Here is a 26,416-nt window from a genome sequence, read left to right as displayed (position 1 = left end):
TACATACTTATTCTCTAAATTTCCCAAACTATGCCTCCCTGAAATAGCAGATGCTTACCACATTTATCCAGAAGAACAAAGCTAAAGGGTATTCAACAGGAAGATCTAAGCTAATAATATTTAGATAGTTAGGACAAGATAACTTTCTATAGACGGTAGTTATAAAGAGCTAAGAATGTGGGTGTGTTGAGCTACAATGATCAAATCCAAGTCCCAATATCAAATATTTGAAATATTGATTTACATAAATCTTACAATATAATACGGTGAATTTTTGGTTTGTTTGATTAGTGATTAAAATTATAATTTATATAGGTTGTGGATACTATGAAATGTGAGACTAATAAGCGATAGCAGTTGTGGGTACAACGAAACATATGGATAAAAAGTAGGTTTGACTTGAAATAATTATAAAATAATAATCAACCAAACATTGACATAGTAGATATATCTTCAAAAACCTCATTTAGATACCAAAAATGAGGTCATTTACATTAAAAGCAAAACCATAATGCATTCAGATTGATGACTTTCACATAGTATGTACAGTTTCTATTGCCTTGTACACAAGGAAACCTAATGACTGATTTTGAACTTGTACACAAGGAAACCTAACGACTGATTTTGAACTTCAATCATGAGCTAGTACTCAGCTTAGCTGTACACAAAAGGCAAATGACTTTATTTCCAATGTCCTTTTAAAATATTGTCTCCAAGGAGGAATCCTGGAGCTCTTCTGGAACAAATTGCTTTGAAAATGATTATTCTTTAAATAACTTCCTAAAGAACCAGTGTTTGCAACAACAATTATTTCATATTTGCTACTCCATTGAAAAAGGTTTTTAATCACAAAGTATTCAATGCAATTTCTGAGATAGCATTATTCATTTATACCCAACTTAGTAAGAGGGTGGTTATATGTTCCACTTCAAAACTTACCATCCGAGAAAAAAAGATTGATTAAAAATAAAAAGTGCAGATAAATCCAAAATGACAAAAAATCCATTGTCATCTCACATGAGACCTTTCGTGGAGTAAATTTCTAGTCGAAACACACGCATAACATTAGTGTACATATTATAAATCACTCAATACATATAAATCGTCCTATACTCTTCAAAACCTCAAAGTAATCCCTTCAAAATTAACTGAAAACAAAAAATGCACGCAATAATTCATCCAATCATTTATATTGTTGTTTCAGCTTTCATCCAAAATCTGGTTTCATTTATGAATATCTAAACTAAGAGAAGTACCTATTCCTTCAAATAAGGTCCTTGCTTACAAATATTTTCGGAGTTGATACCAACATTGTGTGGTTAGTTGATAAAACTAATTTTATGAGCGGAGGAAGACCAAAGAATTAGGGGGAAAAAACATTAAAATTTATGTGTCTATAGTGAACTAATGCAAAAAATACTTCTTGACTGATACATTCTCAAAGCAATAGTCTACCTAGTTACAATCAGATGTCAATTGTTTATTGTTTTGTACAAGACCTATATGCCATGCGCTTCAGATAGGAGAAAGTAAGAGTGAAATTGTATAAGTATCAAATAAACTCCTCATGGATAGGAGAAGGTGAAAGTTGATTTGTGTAAAATGGGATGATCACATCACAAATACTATCGCCAAATAGCAAGATCCATAGAAAATTAAACAAAATGATTGAATTGTTCTGACCTTTAAGTTTAACTTTACATAGGAGGTAAATGATTCTACTTCCATCTATTAGATTTTTATAATGATTTACTTAAAAATCGTTTTATGCAAAAAGTTATTTATTAGTCCAATTTAAGACTTGCTCTTAATCACAATACATACATCGCATTTTCTGATGTGTAAATATTTTTACCAATTTATGGAACTAAATGAGCATGCAAAGTGGCTAATTCCCTTCAATATTAATGATCCGAGCACAAACATTGATTAAAAAAAAATTAAATGTGCAAAAATCCACAATATGAAATTCCCAATGTAATCCACATTTCACACGAATCCAATTTAAAAGTAAATTTCTAATCTACCTACACCCTAAATTATTTTACATGTTAAAAAACCACTCAAAAAATGCAATCCCTTACTCTTCAAAACCTTAAACGTGTATCTTTCTTCACCTAACTATTAAAAATTAACCGAAAATAAAAAATGCATGCAGTTAATTTTACATATAGAGAGTTGGGGAGGCTTACAGCGGCGGAGTTGGGGGTGGAAATTATGAGAATTCGGGTGGCGAAGGACGGGCCAGAAATAGAAGCAGTTGACAGCCCAAAGGAAAGGAAGACACAAAAATCCAAAATTGAAGAATCTGCGGGCGTAAGCGACTGAATCTTGATGTGAGAGCCCCAATGGACCATCGATTGTGGGCCACTCGGCCCGGCCTGCCATTCTTGTTGATGATGTAGAAGTTAAGGTGTTGCTTCCATCGGCGGCAGGTGGAGGCGTTGTGATGGTGGGCAGATCGGAGGAGAGAGGGTTTGAAATTTCTTCCATCCTTCCGTAAACGAATGTGTCAGTACCAATTGCTGTTCCATTTATTTTTCATAATGTAATTCCCCCTTTTAATTTAAGAGAAATTGCATCATTGATTTACAATTTATTGCTTTGATACAAGTTGGTCATCAATATTTCATTGTGTATCATAATCATTTACTTAGAATAAGAATATAACCAAAAAGAAAAAGGAAAAATTAGGATTAGTCAAACCCGTGAAATTGAAACAGTATGCCTATGTTGAGCCCCATTTTTATATTAAAATGAATTTTGTGATAGCGACTTTTTGAAAAATGTATAGTTAAAAAGTAAGATTTTTTTTTTTTAAAATTTATGTGCATATTATTTTATTGATAAAATGTATAATTAAAAATAAGTTATTGCACTCATTTTTCAGCCTTCATAAGAAGAAACTCATTAATTTCTACCAGACGAGAATCAAGACAATCCCAAATGTACATAATACTGGCAGCTAAAAATGCTGCCACGGTTTAAAATTTACAATAAACAATAATCAAAATGAAAAATCACGTTGAAAGAATGGCATTGAATTGCTTCTCTTCACTGTGCACTTAACAAGAAAAAACAACGGACGATCTACAAGAAATTGATCAAAGTATATCGCCATCATCAGAATCACAGTGTACAATGGCCAGCTCCAAAATCATTCGCTCACTTTATGGCTTCTAAATATGGCTGTATGGAGTATAACAGACGAATGTTGCAACAAGAAAGAAAGAGTTCATATACTCCTCTTGGCACGTTTGTTGAGCTTCATAAGCTCCACGAGGGAGGGGAGAGGCCGAGGTACTGGCACATTCATAGACCGGTAAAACTTTCTCAAGTTCGCATTATAGCTCTTTGATGATCCAATGAGTGAAACATTAGCACATTTCTTAATCTCCGTTGACTCACATTTTGTTTCCTTTAAGTCTACAGAACTCTCTCTGTCCAATGACTTGACACTATTCATCTCAATGACTTCGTCCTGTTGAAATGATGCATTTACTGATTCAGTGGAAACTCTATCTGCGTGATCACTACTCGTGGACACTATTTCCTCTTCTTCTCGGTCGAGAACAGGATATTGGAGCCCAAGCCTTGCTTTTCCAAATAATGTAACAGGTCTTTTACTTGGAGGAGACGCGCTCAATCGTTTTCTCTGACTAGTAGATATGACAATCGGTTCAGATAGAGGTTCTACATAGCTCTCGAAAGTTTTTTCAATCCCAGACAAACCACTCAAGCTTTTGTTTGATACGTCTGGAGCCACTGATGATGCTACTACACCGATATCCAGAAGTTTCCAGAGAGAGTCATCAGAAGCTCCTTGGTTTTTGAAGCAGTGTCTCTTAACATAATTCAGCTCCATAGCCCTACAACTAGGTGTTGTTGACACGACCCATTTGGGTGCAAGAAGTTGCAGAGCCCACTCTAATTCTTCTCTGGACGAATGTATTGAGTAACATACATGCCAAACACCATAAAGATCCCTGACAGCTTGATCGGGTCTTTCTATTCTCCGCTTTTCAGTCTGTGAAAAACCTTCATCACATGCATACCACTGTGCAGAAGGGCGTATTATAAGAGGTTCCTGCTGATAATTAGCACGAGCCTCGGCAATTTTTGCCTCAGCCTTTTCATATAGTTTGGGGAATCCATCTAACTGAAAACGGGAGCACGAATCTTGTGATAGGATTTCTGGAGCTGTAAGTTCCAGAGCATTAAAGCATTCTGGATGTTTTGCTTTATCAACAAATATCTTGCAACCAAATCTTTGAGACACTTCCACAAGTATCTCTTCTTGACCGAGAAGATCACAATGCAAATACACTGTAGGGGCATTGGGGTGTTTCCATATGCAATTGATAATCTGCTATTCAAACATGTGGGATTTATAAGAAAGCATGATTTTTGTCAATGCACACTGTCCGTTAAAAAGAGATTTGCAAGTACATACACACATAGATAGGAGGAGGGAGAGAGGAATAAGCAATATTGATATGATATCAAATGGCAACAGTAATCAAATATATCCAGGGGACAAAGATAAGTCTCTCAGTAATAATACCAGCTTTCTTTGGCACTCATTTATTGGGACTATTTTAAGCTTTCAAGCTATTAATCATGTCCAGGGGAAAACAAGAGCTCATAAGAGACATGCAAGTCATAAGTTACACAAGGAATTAAGTCCAGATATCGTCCTGACATTTTGAAGAGATCGCAAAATCTGAAAACTTCCAGGAATCCAATCTTTTAAGCATGCAGAAAAGATTTCAAACTTTCTCCTCGTGTTCTAATGATGCCACATATGACTTGGCGGAACTGCCTAGAGACCACCAGCTAAAACATCTTCCTACTAGCAATGTATGAGCTTCTCCAGCAAACATTTAATGCCATAACATGTCTCACTTCTAAACACTATAATCATCAAAATTCTCTATATCATTATTCAAACATGTGGGATTTATAAGAAAGCATGATTTTTTGTCAATGCACACTGTCCGTTAAAAAGAGATTTGCAAGTACATACACACATAGATAGGAGGAGGGAGAGAGGAATAAGCAATATTGATATGATATCAAATGGCAACAGTAATCAAATATATCCAGGGGACAAAGATAAGTCTCTCAGTAATAATACCAGCTTTCTTTGGCACTCATTTATTGGGACTATTTTAAGCTTTCAAGCTATTAATCATGTCCAGGGGAAAACAAGAGCTCATAAGAGACATGCAAGTCATAAGTTACACAAGGAATTAAGTCCAGATATCGTCCTGACATTTTGAAGAGATCGCAAAATCTGAAAACTTCCAGGAATCCAATCTTTTAAGCACGCAGAAAAGATTTCAAACTTTCTCCTCGTGTTCTAATGATGCCACATACGACTTGGCGGAACTGCCTAGAGACCACCAGCTAAAACATCTTCCTACTAGAAATGTATGAGCTTCTCCAGCAAACATTTAATGCCATAACATGTCTCACTTCTAAACACTATAATCATCAAAATTCTCTATATCAGGTAACCCAATCATATATTTAATCCTGCCCAGATATTTTCGCGGGAGAGATAATTGTCTCTAGAAACTACACACTGATATACAGAGGGGATATATGATATCTCTATTTCATCTCTAACAGCATTATCTTATTGGCCACAGTTTCCCCACCTAGAGGAACAACTCAAAAGCAGGAGACACAAAATACAAAAACATGATCAAGTATGATTTCACATATTACTTTTCTCCAACCTTTCTACTCCGAAACATGCCAGCTTGGAAGGATCATGCAATTCTTTGGCTTAAACTATCTCAGAAAATAATGACAACCTTAGCCACTTATTTGACAAACAATTCAGCCAGCTTCATCCTTCATAACTTCAATGGAACAGTACTCAACCTCATGTCTGGCCGGTAAATTTAAGCCTCCGTTTGGGAAGATTTATAAAAGATAGAAATGAGTAATGGATAAGTGGACGGTACTTGTGGCCTATTGAAGTGGTTGAAAATAAAGTTTGACTATTTATATATGATTGATATTGTCAAACAGAGGATAAAAAGAAAATACTTAAGGTTCAGCCCACCAATATCATTCACAACAGGGGGCCAGAGAGCAAACCCCCTCTCTGCTAAAAAAATCAAGCTGAAGGAGGAAAAAAAATGAACCTTTAGGATGGTCAGATATCGCCCCTTCAGTTACAATATTATATAAAACTCAATTAAGCCCCCATTTATTTTCCATTATTTGCCCATTAAAATTAAAAATATGACCGTTATCCATCACATCAAGCCACCATATTTGACTTTCTATTTCTTGTGTGTGGCCGTAATGGCTATATTTTTCATTTTCATTTTTACATTAATGTGTATCAAACGAGGCCTAAGTGTAAAATTTTCAACTTGTCCCTTATAACACACTAACCTCTCATTACCATTTTCATAGGTCCCAACACGTTCAATTTCTAGTTACACCAACACTTTATAACTGGTGCTTTGCAGCTTCCATTTATAGCAGAATAAAATTCGAGGACAGATCATGATACCTCCTATTGAAGTGGTTGAAAATAAAGTTTGACTATTTATATATGATTGATATTGTCAAACAGAGGATAAAAAGAAAATACTTAAGGTTCAGCCCACCAATATCATTCACAAAGGGGGCCAGAGAGCAAACCCCCTCTCTGCTAAAAAAATCAAGCTGAAGGAGGAAAAAAAATGGACCTTTAGGATGGTCAGATATCGCCCCTTCAGTTACAATATTATATCAAACTCAATTAAGCCCCCATTTATTTTCCATTATTTGCCCATTAAAATTAAAAATATGACCGTTATCCATCACATCAAGCCACCATATTTGACTTTCTATTTTTTGTGTGTGGCCGTAATGACTATATTTTTCATTTTCATTTTTACATTAATGTGTATCAAACGAGGCCTAAGTGTAAAATTTTCAACTTGTCCCTTATAACACACTAACCTCTCATTACCATTTTCATAGGTCCCAACACGTTCAATTTCTAGTTACACCAACACTTTATAACTGGTGCTTTGCAGCTTCCATTTATAGCAGAATAAAATTCGAGGACAGATCATGATACCTGTTGGATTGCCATGTGCCTGCTGGGCATTTTCTTAGAAAATTGACCGAATGTGCAATCCAAGAAGACATAATCAAGTCGACGCTTGGGTTCTTTCCCTTTCTTGCCAATATACTTCTCTGGCAAGCTTTGCAAACACTCAGGGGTCAGCCTGCAATCTCCTGTATGTAAAATGTTACCGAAATTTCCCTCAAACAAGAACATGACAGCTCCTGAAATTCGTGAATAGAATTTCAATCAATAATTTTTTACACTGTAAAACTCTTTAGAAGTTCATTATCGATATTACAGGCCATGGGAACAGTTAAGAAAAGACATTAAAATCAAACCAAAGAATAAAATACTTAAGAATTAGCATAAATTACCAAGCAAAAGGAAGATATAAAACCCTAACAAGCAGACTTTGTATAATAATATCTAATATAAACCAACAACACTATAAAAGACAATAGAGAATCCGCATTGAAATTCTAAATGAGGACTTTTAAATTCAAAATTTTCACAGGCATAAATTTCAATTCCTTACCAAATTTTATTACATTCTGATTAAAACTTATCATCACTACTTAATCAAGTATTCCCCCATTTGATTTAGTCTTTAGACCGTTTTAAGCAGCTTTGATCATTTTTCAAATATACCAAAAGATTCATTAGCATAAAAAAGCTAATAAAAAACACATATTAGTCTATAAAGCACATGAAAGTAGGAAATTTTGTAATTGCTTACCAACTAATAAGGTTTTCCAACCATCACAATCCACTAGTTATGTTCTTGAAAAAAGTATAAATGTCAGTTAAATCGAACTCACTATCCTAATCAAACATGAACTCAAATCCAGCAGATGAAAGAATAAATCACATCATATAAAGTCACGTTATAGAAACAATAAGACCTAAGACTAGTTAATATTTACATAGTAATAAAAATTAAAAAGAAAAAAAAATACATACCCGGGCAGTGATTGGCATCAAACGCTGTTACTGTGAAATCGCAATCGGGATCCTTGACAATCAAAGATTGCCCAACCTCAATATCCACAAACAATGACTCATCAAGCTGTCCAAGAAAAAACATGTTCCCCAACATAATTCAACAATAAATCATCAATTTATAAAAAATAAGATACCGAATAGTAGAGCAAATGAGAAAAATTAAAGTGACCTGGGGGTAATTTTGGAGAAGCAGAGTTTTGGTCAGGCTGGTGGAGTAGACTGGGTAAGAGGCGTACGTAATAATCCCCTGTGAGTGGTCTTTGTGGGCATGAGTAAGGAAATGGTGCCTCTTCCTCCTTGAAAATGGTGTCCACGTGTCCACCGAAAATTGCAGCCCCTTGGGCATTTCTATCGGCATTTTTCTTCAATATTTTGCTTCTATTCTCCCTCCCTCCCTCTCCCTCCCCGTGTTGATGTATGTGATTGCACAGAGAGGAGTGACGGAGAAGAAGAAAATGGGGGATTTGAATAGAAATGAATTGGTGGGAAGAAGATTGCACAGTACGATTGGGGAATGCTTATGCTTCCGTTTTAGGTCGGTAAATTTTACAATGGTGACGTGGTCCAATGAATATCTTACATATATAAGCCGACTTATTCAGTCATTGGAGTAAATAAAATAAAATAAAAATCATATTTTAGTGAACTTTAATATTAATGAAAAGTGGGATTAAAAAAATGAAAATCTAATAAAATTAATTATGGACTCTAATTTAAAATTTTGATTTAATTTCAATTTCCATAAATAAGGATTTAATAAACTGACTATATGATTATAGGACATTTTAATTATATTGAAATCCTAAATTTTTATTCATTATAGTACTTATATTTTTAACATTTTTCGTCGAATTATGATTCTCAACGTCTCATTAATTCATTGATTTCTTCTTTGAATAGGTTTCTGTCCAAATTCCACAGAAAAAAGTATTTTATTTTTGTTGCCTAAAAATATTACGAACAAATAAATTTTTTATAATATACCAAGCTTCCATTTGATTCTCATAATTTCGTCATAAAAATAAAAATTATGATCGTTATCCATCGCATCAAGTCATCATATTTGAACTATTTCTTGTATGGATCCCATAACGCTTATATTTTTCATTCTCATTCTTACAAAAATGGATACCCAACGAGGATTAAAGATGTTCTGGACAGAAAATAATATCAAAGATAAAATACGCTAATCAATAAAAGAATAATTCAATAGAAAAATTGGAGACGTAAAATGAGAAAAAAATTGTACACCTTAATTACAATTAAAATGTGTTAACAAATCAAAACTCGGATGTCCTAAACTATGTTACATACATTTTTAAATTTTGTTTATTTATATTTTAAAATTGAATCACACCATCTAAGAGCATTTTCAAGAAACTCTATTTTTAAAAAACATATTCTATCATTTGAAGAATCTATAAATTTAGAGAGTAAAATTTTTGAACCACTCAATCTGGCTCTTTATATTTAACACTTAATTTTACTACTTTCAAAAAATATTTATTATTTTTTTATATCTTTTTAACTAACATTTCTCTAAATTATTATATTATTTTCTTACATTGAAAATTGAAATATTTTAAATGTATTTAATTATAGTGAGCGACTTTGGCGGTTCAAATCCACACTAAAGAATTGAAAGTGGTCCTCTACCATATTTGTAAAGAGAGAATAGTCCATTTATATAGAGTGGTAAAATTAAAATGTTAATTTAAAGATTCTCTTGAAACATGATTTTAAGGATTGACTCTTTATTTAAAGAGAGCAAATCATGTTTAAAGAATCTCTTAAAAATGCTTTAAGCATTTTATATAAATGATATTGTGTTCACATCCTAGTGCCTACAATTAGTTGGTTAAACATCGTAATCTTTTTTATATTAACTATGGGTACGATTGGGGCCCTATTCTGCTCGATCGTCCCGTAGACACTCGAGCTCAGCTCAACTCGTATTCAAATCTTATGATCATTATGGCGTAATGGGCTTGATGAGGGAGACACCGGCAAGGATGTCATCGTTCTAGCATCTCCCCTGCACACAATGAGAAAGCAAGACAGTTAACTTAGTATGATTCTCGATATATTATTCGGGTCAAAAACACCGGTGGTAATATAACTTCTAGCAAAATTTTTAGTTTGAGAAAGAACATTTGATGAAAAATGATTTTGGAGAAAGACGATAAAAAGTATGAAAAAGTTATGTGTTCACTTGCAAAATTTTAATTTTAATAACGGAGTCCAAACAGTGAAGTGGCAGTCTAGTTATTAGCCAACTAGGCCGCCAATTAGACTGCCATGTCACATATATAGTCAAGTAAACAGCAAATTAAATGATTACAAATTTTAAAGTTCAATCACCATTAACTAAAAGTTTAGAGGCCAGCGTATTTATTATCTAACCACATATCATTCAGATAAAAGTATCGCATGTTCTTCTCATATGTATCATTATCGGTACCTTGGGCTGAATAAGGTCCTCGAAACTGCAGTTCTCGCTGCATCATCTCTGTCAAAAGAAATATTATTCATTCTGCTCGAGCGTAGCTCCAATGCTGTCTGCCATGATATAGACAGATGAAGAAATTAGACAGATGACTGAAAATATCTTGAAGGATAAGATAAAATATATCAAGACATTCGAGTTCGTCATGTCCACTATGTAAACAGCTACTGGTAAAGATTCATTTGCCAATTTGCCGCATGTTCCACAGACAGACTAAAGAAATTTACTAATAGCCACTATTTGGTATGTATTAAAATCTGATTATATCTCAATTTAAGTCAAAAGCTAATTTTAACCATGAAACCTGCAACTTTTCAATCACACATTTCATCAACTTCTATCAAAATCTACTAATAATCTGATTTTAATCTACAACAAACGGGGGCTAAATTTTCATTTTCATCTAAAAGCGGAAAGTCAATCATAGGATACACCTTTTCACAAATGACTTGAATATGTCGATCATTTTAAAGTGTCAATAGTAATGATAATATGCTAGAAGAATGTTCAACAATGAAATCCTAAAAATTGGCATTCTCTAAGGGTACATTTGAGCCCCTTAATTTTGAAAAATGTATTATGGAATAGTAGATTGATAGAAAATGTGTGGTTAAAAAAAAGAAAAAATTTTTAGTTTGCGTGTAATATTATTTTAATGAAGATTGTGTGGTTCAAAATGAGTACTTTAGAAAAAATTATGCGGTAGAATGTAAAATAATGGGTCACAAACCAAGGCTAAATGTGAATTACTTTTTCCGTAAAAATAAATTCACTAAGTAGAGATGAAGCATTCTGAATCCATTTACCGGAGTGCGGCTTCCATCAAAGGTATGTGGAAAAGGTTCTCGGGTTATATTCATAGACCGTCCTGTATTTTGGCACACAAAAGGGTGTTCCAGTAGTTGAGAAGCTGTGGGCCTTGCGGATGGCTCCCTCTGCAAGCAGAGTCGTATAAAACTTTTCGCATCGTCAGATAGGTGATCAGGAATCACAGGCATATCTTTGCTGTTTCCGATTTTAAATATTGCAGCAACCTGTTAAATGGAATAAAAACAAAAGAATGTGATATGTAAGGACTTCAACGGTAGTGTTGACAAATATGGCTTCAAGAATGTGAATTTAAAGGTCTACCCCTTCATATTGGCTCCAAGGTGGTTTTGATGTCGCCATTTCAAGAACTGTGCATCCTAAGCTCCATATATCCACTGCAAGGCTGTAGCCATTCATATTCATTACAACCTGAAATTGAAACAAGCAAAGAGTAAGGAATTACGAGTAAGGAATTACAAGTAGGAATTATACACAATTAATAACAGAGGAGAAAATATAGTGGGGATTTCTTGAATTTGAGGGATGCAAGCAGCGGGGGATAGGGATCCAGGAGGCACCACCAATATGCTTGTGTGTTCTTTGCTTTTTGTGTGTGTGTGTGTGTGTGTGTGAGTGAGAGAGAGAGAGAGAGAGAGACCTCTGGTGCCATCCAATAAGGACTTCCTTTGAAAGAGAGCATTGAAGAATACGCTGTTATCTGTTTAACAGTGTGTAAAATTAGGTGTCTTTACTACAATTGCAGAAATAACAAAATGATCAATTCAGTAAACAAAAACAAAAATTGCAAATAATTTCAATTTCTCAAGATTCTTTTGCCATTATGATTTCATACGATTGAATGCCAGGATTCGGGAAAACGGAACCTGTACTAAATTCGTGTACATTAATTAGTAAACATTGAGATTAGACGTGCATTGTTTCTGGCATAGGAGTTTTACTTTCCACTTCCTCGATAGCCTCAAACGCATACATTATTAGTTATTTAGCATCTATCAATAAGCTATGACGAAAGAACTTTTACGGAAAGAAAGAGTTGATACATACATGCTTTGCCATGCCAAAATCAGCAAGTTTGATATGACCCTTCGGGTCTACTAATATGTTTGCTCCTTTTATATCTCTGCAGAGAAGTTATGGACTTTCAAGAGAAGAAATTTCACATAAACAAAATGAGTAATTAATACAGAAGAGACAAAATGTAACCTGTGCACTGTATTTCTTCCATGTAAATAAGCAAGCCCAGAGAGAATTTGCCGAGTATAATTTTGTATAACAGGCTCTCTGAAGGATCCGTGTTCTTGCAGTAATTTGTGGATTGAGCCTCCAGAAACGTACTCCAAATAAACTGATAGTGCTTCTTCATTCTGCAAAACAGGTAAGCCAGATTTATAATATGCCATTCATTTGAAAGGGTTTTAGCAAATTAAGATAATATGTAATAACAGCTAAGAGATACCGGGAGGGCACTAAAACAGCGTAAAATAAAATTATACCAGGTCGCTTCCGTAGTACTGAACAATGTTCCCGTGCGAGAGCTGACTAAGCAAGGTAATCTCCTGTGAGACAGACAAAATTGTCAAGGACCAAATAGATGACAAGGCATTAAAACTTCAAGAGTTGAAACTCGAGGATAAAATCTGAGCAGAATTGAAATTCTCATTGGAGTAGGCACTATATATATATAGGGCTTGTTTGACCACATTATTTTCAAAAAAATACATCCTTCAACAGTGATTTAACATCATTTCAACCACACATTTTTCATTAAAATAATATTACATGTAAATTTAAAATTTTTTCTTATTTTTTAATCACACATTTCCCATTGATTTGACATGAATAATGCATTTTTTCCTAGAATGTGGCTCAAACATGGGCATAAAGGATTCTCAGAAACCTGGTTCAATTGCTTGAGACTTTCTTTCGACGTCGGATCATCTGAAACAACCTTGACTTCTTTTATGGCACACATTTGTCCATTCTCACTGCCAATTCAGACAAACATTAGCTAAATTATAGGAATATAACTAAGCAAAAAAAATGGGGTCAGATAATTAACTTAAGGTCATAATTGGCAACCACGGTCAAAAAATGATGCATCACAGCAAAAACCCAGTGTAGACAGACCATAGATCTTTTTAAAGCCGAAAACAAAAATCTTGTGCGTTGGATTGCCTGGAGCCTAATCATATGTTAGACTTATCCCTCGTCTACTATTTCTGTTTCAGGGGTATATTGGAAATCCTTATATTTATCAGACCTCCCCAATTTCCCTACTACATAAAAGATCAGCAAGGAGCCGTTTTAGAGCCAGAGAGGTCAGACAAAAATCATTTCTGATTTATTTTTCAATTATTATTGTTGTCAAAAGACAGTGGGGACTAGGGTTGAATCTGTAACAATATACATACAAAATGTATGAATTTTCCTATCTAGAAAAGATTTTAATAACATACAACTTTTAGTGGAAGTCTCATTACCTGCTGAATCCAAGGTAAACATGACCAAAAGAGCCTCTTCCTAGAAGCCTCCCTTTCCTCCATTTTGTTAAACTATTATGTGAGCTTTCATTCACTCCAGGACTTCTTGGGGACAGCAGAGCAAAAGGGCTGGTAGGCGAAGTGGGTGGAAGAGGCAGTCTATAAAATTCACTCTTTCCATCTTCTGATCTCCCAGTTGGAGAATCTGAACTAATAACACCATATCGTGAACGATGAGGAGATGTCATTATATTAGTTCCATGCCTTAGTCCTCGACCAGGGCTTCGCAGAACTGGACTTGATTTGTTATCTACATTTGTTCTGCCATTAAAAACGAATTTTCAAATTATAAGAGTATTTGCATGGTAAAAAAAGAAGCACAACTTATTCCGATTCTAGTAGGTTCTGCATCATCCGAGACAAATTCATATTTATCAAATCTTCAATTTCCCTCTTCGAATCAATACACTTTCAAGATATAATCCATTGAAAATTCTATCCAGGATAAAAGCCCCTTTCGCTAGGATAAATGAGTAAATCAAAATCTCAATTTGATCAACAAAAATCAAAATTAAACACAAAACAGCAAATAATCAATCAAGACAAACCCCAAAAAGAAAAAAAAGAAACAAAACCCTCAATTTTCGATAAAAATGAAGCGAACCTGAAAGCGCCATGATCAACAGTATGAGGATGATCATCAAACGACCCAAATGAGCTGACGCTTGAATCAGAACTGGACCCAGTTCCGAACCCGAATCCAAACCCGTGAATATTATTATCATTTGATGTTGAAGAAGGGGTAGGCAGTGGGTGTCCTCTATCCAAAGAAGATGGGGTTGAATCAAATCCTGAAAAATCTCTGCTATTCCTTGGTGAATTTCTTAACTGTTCACCCCTATTCTTATTATCTTTGTCCCTTTTCTTTTCATTCTTGATTGCTGCAGAATCCTCCGGCTTTTTTTCCTTGTTTTTGCCACATTTTTTCCCCCACCAGGGTGGCATTTTCAAGAATTGAAATTACTCGATGAGAGACTTAATTCCTCTTTATATATGTGTGCGGGTATGCATAATTATCTACGCGGTGTAAAAAGAAGACAGGATCCCAATATTTTGTGGGAGCTGGTGAGTTTAGATAATTTTTCATTTTCTTTCTTTGTTTTTGTGGGGCCAATTTAAGGTGCAAGTGGGAAGGCCGCCGTGTAGGTACAATACAAATAGGGTTGTAGGGTTACAGATGTAGGTGGGGGACGGCAGGCGGCAGCCGGTGGTTGGATGACGTGGAGGTTATTTGTGTAAACCTATGTCTTTAAATGCAAGTGGGACAACTATGGACTACCTAATATAATCGAAAAATAATATATTCTATTTAAATTGATACTAAAGCACATGTGATGTAACATCAATAGATTGCAATATATTATATTCTCAATTTTATTTGAAGAACGGAAGGTGATTTTATTTCTAATGATATTATGTTATTAGTTTTCTTTGCTTTCCTCTCTTTCTTACTCGAGAGATTTTCTTGCTCTCGAGAAAGCTCTAGAAAAGAAAAATGATTTTAAAAGGAAAAAGTGAGTGGCGAGAAATGAACGAAGACATTAGTAGAAACTTATTTTGAACATTACTTAAAATTTATTTCTTTGATAGCATAACATTTAATTAATAATCATATTGCATATCATCATTGGTGTTTATCCCTAGTTTAGATGACACATCACAAATGTCATAAAACGAAAAGTCTAATTAATGTAGGATTATGAGATCCAAGCTGATGATGAATACGAATGATGATAAATGTCATTACTCGTCAATTAGACATATCATTTAGCCCATGTTTGATATAGCTTAAAAAATCATATTTTTAGTAATTTTGATAAAAGTTAACGAAATGTAATTAAAAAGTTGATAAAAATAATGGATTTCAATAAATATGTGGTTGAAAAATGGTATGAAAAAAAATTAGAGAAATGGGAATCAAACAACAGCTGAGAATAGATAATAATATTTAGAATTAACGATTTAGTATGCTCAGTAGTTGTCTTTGTAAAAATTCATCAGCCCCAAAAACTCCCTCTGCTAAACAATTAAACAAGAAATTAAGAAGTTCATAGTCACTTCCACTAATATTAAAACGTATCATAATTTCAATGGAGATTGAATGAAGAATTCAGTTGTGATTTGAGATAATATCATTAATACCTCACTTGTCCTATGTTGCCATATACAGCTATGGATATCACTATTCTTTTTGTTTACCAACTTTTAATATCTGAATTTTGATATTTGTTGGTATACACGCCCTTCACATGAGGGAGCGGCTCATGCCTAATAAAAAAAATAGTTTTGCTACAAGTCCAGAAAAATTGACAGAATTTTTATAGAGAAACACTTAATAGATTTTTATTGATTTTTGACACGATAAACACAGTAATTGTACCATATAAATGCTATCAACACAACACTTATATTATTTCTATCAACAATTCCTTATACCTATGGAATTATTCAAAAAAAAAAAAAAAAAAAGGCGTGGACCCTTCTTGTGTGAGGGACGTGTACACCGACCGACGTAGCACAATTGTTAATATTTTCACCGCCGCAGTTTGAGGCTAAAAGATAGATAAAGCGAATCTGCAAAAAGGTTTCAAATCCTACAAAGGCAAAGAAAAACGTGTGGATTGGTTGGCACCATTGGGTTGGTGTTCTTGATAATCCAGTTTTCTTTGTCTATTATTATTTTTCTAATATTGTTTACTTATTGGGCCACTTTATTTTAAAATTCTTTCTTTTTTTTCATATTTATTTTTAACTACACATTCACATACTAAAAATTTTACACGTAAATTCAAAATACTTTCCTAATTTTTAACCATCATTTTCCCTAATTTCTCTTTATAATGGCCATCAAACAGGGGCTCCATATCAAGCCTTCAATTTTTATTTTAAAAGATTATTTTTGTAATCTCTAAATCTAAAAATCCTAAACTTAGGAGTCTTAACATTATATTATTTTTGAAGAAAATCATAAATTTCGGAATCTGGGGGAAAAAGGGTTGTCAAAACATAATATTAATGTCTGTCTATATGAAATTATTTGTAGAAAACATTATACATAACTATAAGACAATTAACTCAAAGTTTAACTTTATTTTAAAATGAGCATAAATCATTTGCACGTACTAAATATATATACAAAAGTACTCGCCTCGATTCATCGAGCTCTCATTATCTATAACTTGGGGGGAAATATAAAATGAGCTAATATTCAATAAACAAACTTCATGTACATGATGCATGTTGATGACATAAATTTATTTAATATATATTTGCTTTTGAAAAAGGTGTATCCCCTTTTTGCTTTATGATTTCTCTGAAAACTTTAACATTGTGAGCACACTCTAGTGAATTGTCTAATAAACCAAATGCAAACGCAGTGGATAATTATTACGGAATTCGATTAATATACAAGCTAAGTAGTTAACATTGAATATTATGCTTTATCCTTAGTCGGGTGCGCCTGTCCCCACACCCCATTTTCCACTCTCCCCTTTTATGACATAGACATACGCTCTATCATTTTTTCAAAAATCGAGATGTGCATCTTTCAAAAATACCATTTGTCAAATTTATCATTTATCATCCTACATTTTATGCATGCTTGTAGTTGCAACAACATAATTATAAGCATGAGATGAGATGACCATTTCTCATAGTGTATAAGGCAATAACAATTTAGTGTGATTATATACAATTACACGTTGAATTGCACGTATAAAGGACAATGACGAAGTTCACTTACTAGCAAGTATTTATGTAACATATATATTAATTCAACATTGTGACTTATGAACGAATAAGCGGAGTTTTACTTCCTTAAAATCTTTAGGGTGTGTTCTCTTCCTGTTTTAGTTTTATAGTTTTGAATTCATTTTGAATTTTGTATTTTGAGTGTATATTTTGAAATTATTGAAAATACGTTTTTTTTTACATTTTGAGAAACTTTTTCTGAAAACAGAAAAATGAAAAACGTGTTTCCCCCAATAAAAAAAAAAAAAAAAAAAAAAAAAAACCCACAAATGAGAGAGAATGCAGATTCTGGACAAATTTGCAATGTCGATCACCCATCGTGATGAACTATAGCTTCTCTCTCTTCGACCGCTGGCAAAGACGACCCCAAACCATAGTAGCATCGCTCCCCTGGGTCGCAATGAATGGGTCACGACGCTGAGTTCATAGCAGCATCGCGTCCCCACACTAGTGCGGCACCGGTATATCTCCTTCGTTGCCGATTGAAGTGTACGACCATCCATAGTCGGCGTCGATCACCCGCAGCCGGCGTCCAGGAGAGAGAGAGGACATAGAATGGATTTGAAGAAAGTGATAAAGATTTGGTTTTGTGTTTCAAAAGGCGTTTTCCGTGTTTTGTAATTTTATAGAGTTTTGTATGGAAAACAGCCAAAACGACATTTTTGTCGTTTTTCGTTTTCTTTACAATTTTTTTTTTTCAAAAACGGGTAAGAGGACACGTTTTCACCGTTTTGAAAAGTTGAAAACAGAAAATGGGAAAGAGAACACACTCTTAGCAATTCAATTTTAGAAAATCAAGTGGATTTGTACTTAACAGCCCATGAAGACAACCTGCCAAACATCCTAGTTCAATATCATTAATTAAGAAGAAACTTTTCTGAGTTCATTATTTATTGTTAATTATATTATAACAATCACGTATATCTCATCGCGAGCACCATTTTAGAATTTACAATCGTTGCACACGTAACAACCAAATAACATGGTAATTAAGCACATCGACGAATATTTATTATTTAAACATTAAATTTATCGTTAGACAACATCATAAATATGTACAGGAACCTGGCATTACAATTTTTATCAAAGGTAAAAAAACATGATTCTTTTTTAGGGATGACAAAAAAAAAACTGTTAAATTCGATACCCGCAGGGCCGTCACTAATGAGACGGAGATTTCCCGCCTAATCGGGTAATCAGGTCGAGGGTCGTTGCCCCAAAGTGTTTACAGGGTGAGTATGGGAAACATAGTACTTACCTCGCTAGCCAACTGGTTTAAAATTTATTCTAAATTTAAAAAAAAAAAAAAAAAAGAATTTCCATCCTTTCTGATAATAACATGAATTGCTTTTAACAAATTGAAAAAACAAAGGCAATAATTTTCAATAACTAAAGACATAAAAAATTAATAAATGAGACAGTACATGGGACATGGGGACATGTCCTACCCTGTCCCGACTTGTTCCCACCATGAACTCGTCATGTCTGTCTTAATTGGGTACGAGAGTTGGACAAGGTGAAAAAAACACTCGATGGGATGAGAGATGAAAATGATTAACTCACTCCGTTGTCATCCCTATTCCTTTTACATTAATTATTACTTTATGTTTGTTCTCTTTTAGCTGTATATAGAAGTCTTAATCACAAAAATACTCTACAATCGATACCCTTTTAACCATTTAGCAAGCAATATCAAATAACTTTAAAGTATTTATCAACTTAACCCCTATTTGATAGGGGATTAAAATCAAATCTTTAATAAATTATGACAAAAACTGATGAGATTTGTGTTGAAAAGTTATGGATCCCATAAAATATGTAGTCTAAATTATTTTTTAATTTTGATTTAAGTGAAAATTTTAATTTTAATTCATATCAAACGATGGCTTGATTATTATAGTGACTTTGTAAAAATTATAAATACTAACTTATCTTTATACAGAATTTAATATGTATTTTCTAGAAATTTAATCGTCGAAAAGTCAAAAATAAAATAAAATAATAATGTATACTTTTTCAAACCTTTTTATGGTGTGAACTGGATTTTGAAAATCAATATACAAAACGTGTAAGAGAAAAGAAGATATGATTATATATTGAGAAGAAATGCCCTTCTTATCAACTTGGATATGGACAATAGGAAACTTCTATTTGTTGACACATTCTAGAATCTATGAGTCTATGGAGTGATGAAATTTTACTCTATTCTTCGGGCTGATTTTTGGAATCAAACTGCTCTACTATTTATAATTACTTGAAAGAAAAATAAAACAATTATTACATCCCTATTTGGTACAAAATTTTAAAAATTGTTTTTTTTTAAATCATTTATACATATTTGAAAAAAAAATTCATTTCCCAAAATCTATTCTCATAAAAATACATCAAATAGACTAGATATATGTGTAGATGAGCGCGTGCAGGTATAGGTAATAGAGGACGTTTAATTTCTCTTAAAACTTATATTTTTACATAAAAAAATAAAAATTATTAGGGGAGTGCTGCATGTACAGCATCCTTGACAATCTTCTCACATGTAGGAGTGAGGTCCGCGATTAAAATAATCGTGGATCCCATTTTTTCTGAGAGAGCTGTAAATATGTACAGTATTTGGTACTGTACATATATCATTTTCCAAATTATTAACTATATAGTACTTTTAAAAACTCACGTTGAACGAATTTTAGAGGTTAAAAGACCAAATTATGATTATAAAGTTTATGAGGCAAAAAGGATAAGGAAAATTGTGGATTTTAATTTATTAGGGCCTGTTTGATTAGTTCCATTTTCCAGGTTTTTCCTTGTTTGATTACATATATTTTCTTGACAATTGATTTTCCCTTTCCCAACCCCACGTGACTTGTTTTCCTTGAAACCATGGAATTCCAATTCCCATGGTTTTGGTGGAAATTCACTTTTCCAATTTTTTTTATTTTTTGGTAGCGATTTTGTTTATTCACAATTGTAACAAATTCTATCCTTTTAATTTACAATTTTCATAAAAAAAAAAAAGAGTCAAATGAACATTAAAATATCCAAAACTTCAAGATTTTTCAGGTGAAAAATTATACCAATCAAATACACTTAATTGACAATTCTCAATAAAACAAGTTCTAGACAATTCAATTTCCTAGAATTCATTTTGTTTCCACCCAATTTTTATTCTTACAATTAAACGGATCCTTAGTGTAAATGTTGGTTGGATCATCTAGTCGAAGTAGTTTGACAAATATATTTGGGAAGTGTTTATGAGCAATTTAAATTATAAATAAATAAAAATAGTAGTAAAATCAAACTAAAATTGTTTAAGTTCCGTGCTTCAAAACCATGTTTCCCATTATGAATAATTTGTTTGAGAGCTTGGAAAATTTCCCAGGGAAGTCACATCCCAACTTCTGAAAGAAACACTCAAAAGAAAAGGAAACTTGTAAGGTGTAGCCCAGACTTTTGAAAATAATTTTGCTTTATCTAGAACACCACGTTTCTTGCTGACTTAGGACACTTCGTCCAAAAGACAGAATATTTTTCTTTGTCGAACACGAAGTTCTGAATTTCATTTTGAGCCACATTTTTTTAAATAATAAATTGTTGGAGAATGCGTAGTTATAAAAGAATGAAATTTGTTTGACTTGCTTATAATATTATTTTAATAAAAAATATGTAGTTGAAAAGAAGAGAGGGAAAAATGTATTTGATTAAAAATGAGAATCAAGTAGGGGCTAAATTGTCTCGTCTAGCCATTACAATAATTAAAAAAGAGTTGAATTTATTAATCCCCCGTTTGATTCTGATTTTTCAAGCCAAAAAATCAATTTTTTGATTGTTGCTTGATATGATCAGCCGTCATTTTTTTACTTTTTCACTCTCAGGTAGAATCCATTTTTCTCTCTAACGATGAAAAAATTGATTCTGAGAATCAGTACCAAATAAACCCTTAATGTAGTCATGAACATATCCCTTCATGTGCACAATTTTTTTTTTCTTCATCAAAAGCCTAAACTTGATTGATACTGAGGGTTTGTTCGATAGTGATTATTAGAATTAATTTTTTGACCGTTAGAAAGATAAGTGAGTCCCACCAGTGAGAAAAAAAGTTAAAAATGACGACTAACTTAGAAAATTAACAATCAAAAAATTAATTGTTTGGAATAAAAAATTAGAACCAAACTGCACTGAAAATCACTATTTGTTCTTTCTTTTTATTAACTTGCATGGGTTTTCACTTATTTGGATGCCAGTTTTAATTAAACTACTAAACTTAAACTGACTGCTGTATTAAATAATTCTTTTAACTTCAGCTAGGTAGAAGTCAATCCTTGCACCCTTTGAGGGTGGCAACACAATAGTGCTTTTTTTAAACGAATTTTCTTAGGTTGATAAGATTTATGATAAATTTTCGACCACAAATTAAGTTTCATTATTGAAAAAATCACATTGATTGATTTTGATAAGGATAAAATTGGTCGAATTGTACAACCTACAGCCCCCGCACAAAGGAGGGGGCCGCGCATTTTTTTATTGGCGCAGGCCCCTTCCTTTTTGAGGAGGCTGTAACCCGTATTATGTGCCGAGCTGTACACACAGCACGATTCTTTTGATAATTGTCCTCTCTTTTGATATTATCCTATTCCATTTATTCTACTTTATTAAATTTGCAATTTATGGTGAGAAGAATTAGAAATTTTTGAAAAAGCAATTTAGGCTGCAATTTCGATTCCCTAAAGCTACATCCGGATCGTTGGATTAGGGAGTTCAAAAGATCATCCATAAAATTAGACGAATAAGACTAGAAAGAAAGTATTTTGATGAATTAAGGTGAATAATATTTATAAACTTTTTATTCAAAAGAAAAATATTTACTTTATCTTTCTTATTTAATTATACCATCTAAATTAACATCCTCGTTCTGTAATATGTTCTCCAATTAGCTTAAGAAAAATATTTCAAATATCATTCTATTTTAATTTAAAAAAAAATAGTATCCACCGTAACCATCTTGATACGACCTACATAGTATATATCTTTTAATTTTATTACTTAAATCATACAGATAAACACAACCTAAGTATATATATATCACTCAATCATTTGTTTAAATCACAAATAGTAATGTATTTGTACTGAATATTTCTAATTAACAAATAGAAAGTTTACAAGGTAAAAATAAAATAAAATTAAAGAATCATATTTAATATAATAATTTTCATAAGAATATAAATTAGAAGTAATCGAAATCAATGCTCTAAAACGTGAAAAGTGTGACGAGCCGTGGAATCCAAGTTTCAAGCTAGACGAGCCCAGATGAGACGTAGGCGTAAAAAAATGTAATAAAGCGTTTTCTTGTTTCAATATTATTTTAAATTTTTTTAAATCAATCTAAAAAGCATTTAATAATTAAAATAATACCTACCAAATATGTAAAATTATGATATACTATGTTGACATCCGAACTCCGATCTAATAAAAACAATTCTCTAACCCCACCTCAATTAAATGTGAGTTCGGTCCTTACTCCCAGGTCAGACAATCCCGCTGTTATCTCAGAAAAAATATCATGATTACCCCATGTCACATCACCCTATTAATCAAATACACTTGCCACAGGTGACATCATCACCGTCCGGAACAACCAATCCTAAGTCCACAACCTCCAGCCCCTTGTAGGTCATCATTACCTGGGGAAAATATTGACACATGACCACCTGTCTCATCGACCAAATCACAAGAGAATTCGGCGACCAGAGTTCGGAGCTCGGTACTGTTGCTGATTTGACCGATTTGATGTAATGTCGGCTGAAACTATGTATAAATAGTTGAATAGGACTCTTGTAAAGGGCAAGTGATTTCATACAACAACGTAAGGCATAATTACACTCTCTAAACATATTTTGTGGTCTTTTTTCAACAATAAATCGCTCTTTTTTTTCTTAAAGTTGGCTTAAAATTAACCTTTCTAATTTTGACGTCAACAGTTTAGCACTATAGGAAGGCCCTAATTGTGAAAAATAGTCTCATTCTCTCCACAAAATTCGAGAGCCATGAGTCGCAGCTCAAGTTCCAGAAATCCATTTCACAATCATCCTCATGAAACGAATACACCACCAAGTTCTCCACGACGGCAGGACCCTCAAATAATCGCCATGAGGGAAACATGTACCAACCATCAACGGAATTCCCTGGGAGTGCATAAGGCAAACGTATGGGAATCCGAGCTCATTCCACTAGACCCGCGGACAAGGATCGAAGGAGGAGAACCCGTCGAAGAACTAGAAGGAGTTCAAGTCTGTGTCAAGACCCAACAAAGGAGCTAAAAGTTGGGCACGAGTTGTAGCCATCCACCCGAAACAAAATTGTGGCCTTCTTTAGACAAAATATTGATGTCTTCGCCTGGAATCACGGGACATAAGAAGAATAGACCCCAACATTGCATGCCACAAATTACAGGTGGATCTTTCAGTTCGGCCAAAGCAGCAAAAACGACGACCTCTGAACCCCTGAAAGATATGAAGCACTCAACAGGGAGGTGCAAAAACTGTTTCATAACGGTTTCCTCCGTGAGACCAAATACCCGAAGTGGGTCGCAAATCCGATCCTTGTGAAAAAACACAACGGAGATTGGAGGGTATGCATAAACTTCACCGACCTCAACAAAGCATGCCCAAAAGACAGTTTTACTTTGCCAAGAATAGATCAAATGGTGGACGCCACTGCCGGACACGAACTACTCAGCTTCATGGACGCATATTCCAGATATAACCAGATACCGATGTATGGCCTAGATCAAGAACATACCTCGTTTGTAACTGATCGAGGTCTTTACTGCTACAGAGTAATGTCATTTGGTCTCAAAAACGCTGGTGCGACCTACCAACGACTAGTAAATTCCATGGTTTCCCAACAAATTGGAAAAAAAATGGAAGTGTATGTTAACGATATGCTGGTCAAAAACATTAAGGCCAAGGATCACTGTTAGTACCTAACCGAGATATTTGATATACTGAGGAAGTATGGAACGAAGTTGAACCCAAGGAAATGTGCTTTCGGGGTCAGCTCTAGAAGATTCCTAGGTTATATTGTGAACAACCGAGGAATCGAGGCAAATCCTGAAAAAATACAAACTGTCATCCAAATGAGGCCTCCAACTAAACCTAGAGAGGTACAAAGTTTAACCGGAAGGATTGCCACCCTCAGCCGGTTCGTCTCCAAGTCTACGGACCATTGCAAACCCTTCTTTGACACGTTACGAGGAGGAAAGAAGTTCGAATGGACCAAAGAATGCCAGGACGCCTTTAACAAGCTAAAAAGACAACTAGCTCAACCTCCGTTGCTTTCAAAACCTAAGGCTGGAGAGGCCCTGAAACTTTATTTATTTGTTTCAGAACACGCCATTAGTGCAGTTCTAACCCAAGAAGAGAACGGTGTTCAACACCCAATCTATTACGTAAGCAAGGCGCTTTATGAAGTCGAGCTCAGATATTCACCTGTAGAGAAACTGGCATTCACCCTGCTGATGGCCGCGAGAAAACTAAGGCCATACTTCTTGAAACACCCCACTGAAGTCCTCACCAACTCTCCATTCAGGCAAACACTACAAAGACCTGACACTTCAGGTCGGATGGTAAAATGGACAGTCGAGCTCGGACAATTTGATATCAAATACACGCCACGTTTCTCCATCAAGGGCCAAGCACTCGCCGACTTTGTCTCTGAGTTCTGCAACGTCCCAATTGAAGAACTACAAAAAGAAACACCATGGAGACTTTATGTCGACGGTTCATCCACCGGAGAACGATCTGGGGCAAGCGTCGTATTAATCAGCCCTGAACATCGCATATTCTGCGAGGCCTTGCCATTTGACTTTAAAGCCTCGAACAATGAGGCAGAGTACGAAACTCTCATTGCCGGCACAAGGATGGCCTCAGAGTTGGGGATCTTCGACCTGATCATATACAGCGACTCTCAACTAGTCGTAAATCAGGTCAACGGTGTATATATGGCAAAAGAAGAAAGAACGGACAACTATCTACAAGTTGTAAGAAAAGAACTTGAAAGGTTCAACACCACCGAAGTCAAGCAAATTCTCTGATCGCAGAACGGTCACACCGATGCACTGGCTCGACTAGCCACCAGTGAGGAAATTGAAGAATTCGATAGCATCCCCGTGGGAAGAATATCCCTACCGTATACCGAGCTGGACGAAGTGGTCCATATGATGATAGACCCCAAACTAACCTGGCAGGATGAGATCGTCACCTACCTAAAAATCGAAAAATGTCCCGAAAATTTTGCAGAGGCTAAAAAGCTTCGAATCAGGTCGACCAGGAATACACTTATTGACGATATACTATACAAACGAGGATATTCTACACCTTTGTTAAGGTGTTTAAACGAAGAAGAAGCTCAGCATACTCTGCAAGACGTTCACGAAGGAATATGTGGAAACCATTCAGGTGGGCTTTCACTAGCCCACAAAATCATACGACAAGGATACTCCTGGACTGCAATAAAACGTGATTCCCTTGAATTTGTCAAAAGATACGACAAATGCCAGCGCCTCACCCCCATCATAAACACTCCACCGCGCGAGTTAAATCCAGTAACAGCACCTTAGCCCTTTGCGAAATGGGGGGTCGACCTAATTGGACCTATGCCTGTTGGAAAAGGAGGTGTAAAATTCGCCATCGTCGCAGTTGATTACTTCACCAA

At 34.4% G+C, this 26,416-nt stretch overlaps 3 protein-coding genes across 5 annotated transcripts in view; all 3 read right to left on the bottom strand.

Moving 5' to 3' along the window:
- Positions 1-2,551, bottom strand: part of LOC111397060 (probable gamma-secretase subunit PEN-2) — a 4,658-nt gene extending 2,107 nt beyond the window's left edge. Inside the window, exon 1 of the mRNA XM_023023763.1 lies at positions 2,193-2,551. Within this exon, the coding sequence (XP_022879531.1) occupies positions 2,193-2,493 (301 nt within the window). The 5' untranslated portion in view covers positions 2,494-2,551. The remainder of the gene's footprint in view (positions 1-2,192) is intronic.
- A 347-nt stretch (positions 2,552-2,898) lies between these two features.
- LOC111397059 (5' exonuclease Apollo) lies at positions 2,899-8,623 on the bottom strand. 3 transcript variants are annotated; one of them, XM_023023760.1, is made up of 4 exons: positions 8,253-8,623; positions 8,042-8,147; positions 7,091-7,302; positions 2,899-4,369 (listed from the first exon to the last, which is right to left on the bottom strand). In XM_023023760.1, the coding sequence occupies exons 1-4, from the start codon at positions 8,439-8,441 to the stop codon at positions 3,236-3,238; spliced, it is 1,641 nt and encodes a 546-aa protein (XP_022879528.1). In that variant the 5' UTR covers positions 8,442-8,623; the 3' UTR covers positions 2,899-3,235. The 3 variants fall into 3 exon arrangements, with proteins under 3 accessions (XP_022879528.1, XP_022879530.1, XP_022879529.1); XM_023023762.1 differs by having other exon boundaries at positions 7,091-7,251; XM_023023761.1 differs by having other exon boundaries at positions 2,899-4,366; positions 8,253-8,620.
- A 1,416-nt stretch (positions 8,624-10,039) lies between these two features.
- On the bottom strand, positions 10,040-15,017 carry LOC111397927 (mitogen-activated protein kinase kinase kinase 3-like). The gene is made up of 11 exons (XM_023024890.1): positions 14,565-15,017; positions 13,901-14,221; positions 13,318-13,405; positions 12,914-12,976; positions 12,624-12,784; positions 12,465-12,540; positions 12,058-12,117; positions 11,721-11,828; positions 11,396-11,623; positions 10,545-10,642; positions 10,040-10,118 (listed from the first exon to the last, which is right to left on the bottom strand). The coding sequence occupies exons 1-11, from the start codon at positions 14,903-14,905 to the stop codon at positions 10,040-10,042; spliced, it is 1,623 nt and encodes a 540-aa protein (XP_022880658.1). The 5' UTR covers positions 14,906-15,017.
- Positions 15,018-26,416: the final 11,399 nt, after the last annotated feature.

The sequence above is a fragment of the Olea europaea genome, chromosome 7 (genome assembly GCF_002742605.1).
Source record: "Olea europaea var. sylvestris chromosome 7, O_europaea_v1, whole genome shotgun sequence".
NCBI classification, from domain to species: domain Eukaryota; kingdom Viridiplantae; phylum Streptophyta; class Magnoliopsida; order Lamiales; family Oleaceae; genus Olea; species Olea europaea.
Note: the sequence above shows the minus strand (reverse complement) of the source record. Positions and strands in the feature narration are given on the sequence as shown.